Source organism: Scardinius erythrophthalmus, assembly GCF_964197995.2.
Source record: "Scardinius erythrophthalmus genome assembly, chromosome: 18".
In the NCBI taxonomy this organism is placed as follows: Eukaryota; Metazoa; Chordata; class Actinopteri; order Cypriniformes; family Leuciscidae; genus Scardinius; species Scardinius erythrophthalmus.
Window position 1 is genome coordinate 39,663,851 of NC_138238.1, and position 6,000 is coordinate 39,669,850.

Genomic DNA, 6,000 nt, shown 5'->3' on the forward strand with positions numbered 1-6,000 from the left:
TCAACACACACATCAACACACGTCAACACACACGTCAAACACACGCCAACACACACGTCAAACACACGCCAACACACACATCAACACACGTCAAACACACACGTCAACACACACATCAACACACACCAAACACACGTCAACACACGCCAAACACACACGTCAACACACACGCCAAACACACCAAACACACGTCAACACACGCCAAACACACACGTCAACACACACGCCAAACACACCAACACACACGTCAACAGCACCACCAAACACACACGTCAACACGCCAAACACACGTCAAACACACGCCAACACACACGTCAACACACACGTCAACACACACCAAACACACACGTCAACACACACGCCAAACACACCAACACACACGTCAACAGCACCACCAAACACACACGTCAACACGCCAAACACACGTCAAACACACGCCAACACACACGTCAACACACACGTCAACACACACCAAACACACACCAACACACACACTTCTGCAGCAACACCTCGAAGCCCGAGACGCCGGCGCTGCCCTGCGCATCCTTTCTGTCCGCCTGGATACACACACCAACACACACATCAACACACACGTCAACACACACCAAACACACACCAACACACACACTTCTGCAGCAACACCTCGAAGCCCGAGACGCCGGCGCTGCCCTGCGCATCCTTTCTGTCCGCCTGGATACACACACCAACACACACATCAACACCCACGTCAACACACACCAAACACACACCAACACACACACTTCTGCAGCAACACCTCGAAGCCCGAGACGCCGGCGCTGCCCTGCGCATCCTTTCTGTCCGCCTGGATACACACACCAACACACACGCCTGGATACACATGTCAACACACACATCAACACACACATCAACACACGTCAACACACACGTCAACACATGCCAAAAACACGTCAAACACACGCCAACACACACGTCAAACACACGCCAACACACACATCAACACACGTCAAACACACACGTCAACACACACATCAACACACGCCAAACACACCAAACACACGTCAACACACACGTCAACACACGCCAAACACACACGTCAACACACACGCCAAACACACCAACACACACGTCAACAGCACCTCCAAACGCATACGCCAACACACACGTCAACACACGCCAAACACACACGCCAAACACACACGTCAACACACACGCCAAACACACCAACACACACGTCAACAGCACCACCAAACACACACGTCAACACGCCAAACACACGTCAAACACACGCCAACACACACGTCAACACACACGCCAAACACACACGTCAACACTCGCCAAACATACCAAACACACACGTCAACACACGCCAAACACAACGTCAACACACGCCAAACACACCAAACACACACGTCAACACACACATCAACACACGCCAAACACACACGCCAAACACACCAAACACACACCAACACACACGTCAACACACACCAAACACACACGTCAACAGCACACACCAAACACACACGTCAACACATGCCAAACACACGCCAACACACGTCAACACACACCAAACACACACGTCAACAGCACACACCAAACACACACGTCAACACATGCCAAACACACGCCAACACACGTCAACACACACCAAACACACACGTCAACACACGCCAAACATACCAAACACACACCAACACACGTCAACACACACCAAACACACCAACACACACATCAACAACACACACCAAACACACACGTCAACACACGCCAAACATACCAAACACACGTCAACACACACCAAACACACACCAACACACACGTCAACAACACACATCAACACATGCCAAACATACCAAACACACACCAACACACGTCAACACACACCAAACACACACCAACACACACGTCAACAACACACATCAAACACACACCAACACACACACCAAACACACGCGAGGATTGGTGTGCACCGGAGCGTGAGAAGTGACAGGTTTGTTGGGAACAAGGATTTAGTTGGATGTTCACAAGCCAGAACAGATGTTTTGTGAAATTCATGCTGTTGGTATAAAAATGTGTCATTTGCACTGTGAGTGTTTGTGTTTGTGAGGCTTTTTGAAACTATGCAACCAAATCTTTGTGGTTTTTCAGAGACATTCTTACCCAAAAATAATCACAGTAGCTCCACTCGTCTGGTTTGAGCAGCTGCTGTTCAGACATGTGCAGAGGAAGAGGGAACGTCACGCAGTTTATCTACAGAGACGAGAGACAGAATCATCAGGGACCGAAACTGACACAAAGCTGTAGGAGAACATGCTCTGAACTAACAGATCACAGTCAGAAGTGCATCAGTCTCCGGTAAATGAAGACCATTAACTTAAGTCCAGTGTAATGAGCGTCATTAACAGCTCATATGGACAAATAAACAAGGGAACAGTCAGCGATTCTAACCCATAAACACAATCATCCTTGCCCAAATGGAAATTACACCACCATTAGTTCAGGCACATGAATTTGATTATTCTGTTTGTGTATTTCAGACAGTCAGTTTGTGTTACGCCAGTAGGTGTTACATTGTTAGTAGACAGTAGACAGTAGACAGTTACATTGTTACGCCAGTAGGTGGCGACAAATGAGTGAGTCATTGAATCATTTATTCAACTAATTAGTTGAACAACACTGATTCATTCAGGAATGAAACAGGCGACTGACTTTATGAGTGAGTAATTGAATAATTTAATCAACTAATTAGTTGAGCAACACTGATTCATTCAGGAACGAACCTGGCGACTGACTTTGTGAGTAATTGAGTCATTCATTCAGCAACACTGATTCATTCAGGAACGAACCTGGCGACTGACTTTGTGAGTGAGTAATTGAATCATTCATTCAACAACACTGATTTATTCAGGAACAAACCTGGCGACTGACTTTGTGAATGAGTAATTGAATCATTCATTCAGCAACACTGATTCATTCAGGAACGAACCTGGCGACTGACTTTGTGAGTGAGTAATTGAATCATTCATTCAACAACACTGATTTATTCAAGAACGAACCTGGCGACTGACTTTGTGAGTGAGTAATTGAATCATTTATTCAACTAATTAGTTGAGCAACACTGATTCATTCAGGAACGAACCTGGCGACTGACTTTGTGAGTGAGTGAGTCATTCATTCAGCAACACTGATTCATTCAGGAACGAACCTGGCGACTGACTTTGTGAGTGAGTAATTGAATCATTCATTCAACAACACTGATTTATTCAGGAACGAACCTGGCGACTGACTTTGTGAGTGAGTAATTGAATCATTTATTCAACTAATTAGTTGAGCAACACTGATTCATTCAGGAACGAACCTGGCGACTGACTTTGTGAGTGAGTAATTGAGTCATTCATTCAACAACACTGATTCATTCAAGAACGAACCTGGCGACTGACTTTGTGAGTGAGTAATTGAATCATTTATTCAACTAATTAGTTGAGCAACACTGATTCATTCAGGAATGAACCTGGCGACTGACTTTGTGAGTGAGTAATTGAATCATTCATTCAACAACACTGATTCATTCAAGAACGAACCTGGCGACTGACTTTGTGAGTGAGTAATTGAATCATTTATTCAACTAATTAGTTGAGCAACACTGATTCATTCAGGAATGAACCTGGCGACTGACTTTGTGAGTGAGTAATTGAATCATTCATTCAACAACACTGATTCATTCAAGAACGAACCTGGCGACTGACTTTGTGAGTGAGTAATTGAATCATTTATTCAACTAATTAGTTGAGCAACACTGATTCATTCAGGAATGAACCTGGCGACTGACTTTGTGAGTGAGTAATTGAATCATTCATTCAACAACACTGATTCATTCAAGAACGAACCTGGCGACTGACTTTGTGAGTGAGTAATTGAATCATTCATTCAACCAATTCGTTCAACAACACTGATTCATTCAGGAACGAAACAGGCGACTGACTTTGTGAGTGAGTCATTGAATCATTTATTCAACTAATTTGTTCAACAACACTGATTCATTCAGGAACGATACACTGACACTGTGTGCTGCTCGGAGACATCCATGATTCTGCAGTGGATTCGTTATGAAAGCACCTGATATTGCGACTGAAATGTAAGTTACGCAATATTAACTTGATTATTTACATGCTGTATCACACTCTCAATCATGGATTTGATTTGATCTGTTGTTGGTTGGAGGATGTTTTTCAGAAGTGGAAAAACTTATTTTTACAGGCATATTTTTGTCATACCATAATTTATTTTGATAAAAGGGTAAAAGCTGGTCATGTGATGTCAACATGGTTGTATTACATGCACATGTACAATAACTGTTCAAGTGATAGTGTTTCAGAGAAACAGCTGTTTAGCAATTACACTGGAGCACAACCAGCTGTGGATGGACTTTAAACAAAGAGGTAGTATACTAAAACCTACTGACCATCTCATTCTTCACGCTTATGAAGGTTTAGACCAGTTTATTTATGAAGACTCTTAAACCACACATATCGTAGGCCTATAACTCTCTGACGGACCGTTTACACAAAACCGTTATCAACAAGAAATGTAAAACTTTGTATGCATTTTGGACGTTCATTTACAATGAAAACACTATCTTTTGAAAACGGGACCACTTATAGTCTCTGTGTAAATGTCAAACACATGAATTTGTGAAAACGCTGACGTCCTGTCCGTGTGTGTCACGTGTTCATAATGTTTCTTTACACATTGACATCGCCATCTACTGGCCTGTCAGCAGAATACAGCGATTATTGACGATTTAATGGATCCGTGTGAACGAGGAAAACGCAAAGGAAAAACATGAACAATTTTTAGTAAATTATTGTCATGTAAATGTACTCTAAATATAAATAATAGAAATAAAATAATTTTAACCATCCCCTATGATACGTTCAGTCCCTGCAGACAGTGAAGATAAACCCTGCTCTTCTCTATCAGCGTTTTCCATCTGTGTTTTTCCCAAAGTATAGCCATATTTCATAGATGCGAGTCTGACGCTGCCAACCACTAGAGGAATTTCTCATGCTGACGTGTGCATTGCTGGAGAATGAAAATTTCCCTTTGGTTGTCAGCAATGTGCTCATACCAACACCCCCCATGTTGCCTAATATTTTCACGTTTCGCCGAATGAGGAAATGCACATAACTGGCCTCACATTGCAACCATTGTCTCACTTCTGGTTTATCTGATCTTTCTGGATAAACACAGCAAGTATCGTGGTTGCGCAACGATCTTAAGTTCTTCAGGATCCTCACACTGATCCTCCTGAGAGAGAGAGAGAGAGAGAGAGAGAGAGAGAGAGCAAGTCTTCAGCATGTGTGTGCATCGTTTCTCATGAAGATAATACCGTCTGAAACACAGGACTGAGTCATTGATGGCATGATGGGAACCACATAAATCTGCTCTCTATGTCAGCAAACATCCAAGTTATGTGAAAGGAAGTTCTCTCGATGGCAATGTGTGTGTTTAAATGGAGATCTCAGATTTCTGAGGACCTGATGCCAACCCTAGGGCCTTACTAGTTCCTCTCTCAGCTTTCACTATTCACTTTACTATCAAGATGAGTGAAAGAGAAAGACAGCTGTCGTCTGAGAGCGTAAACGGCACCGTCATCATAATCTTCCAGCAGTTACTCTCAAAACAACAGATTTTACCACTTCTGTTTCTTCATTATATTAAGCCAATGTAACACAGTTCTTCAACATTTTACTTCATTTCATTGCATGCAGCCGATTATTTTTTTTTAAATTGAACCACTTTAGGACTGTGAAACGATTAATCGTGATTAATCGCATCCAAAATAAAAGTTTGTTTACATAATATATGTGTGTATGCTGTGTATAATTATTTTGTATATATAAATGCATCTATATTTTAGAAATATGTGCATGTATATACTGTATATTTATATACAATTTATATTATATATAAATATTTTATATATAAATAACTAAAATTTTCTTAAATATATACATG

The 6,000-nt window shown here is 42.1% G+C and overlaps 1 protein-coding gene across 1 annotated transcript in view; it reads right to left on the minus strand.

Annotated features, from left to right (window-relative positions):
• gas7b (growth arrest-specific 7b) overlaps positions 1–6,000 on the minus strand; it is a 50,080-nt gene that overhangs the window by 23,188 nt on the left and 20,892 nt on the right. The window contains exon 6 of the mRNA XM_081392819.1: positions 2,143–2,232. Coding sequence (XP_081248945.1) covers positions 2,143–2,232 — 90 coding nt within the window. The remainder of the gene's footprint in view (positions 1–2,142; positions 2,233–6,000) is intronic.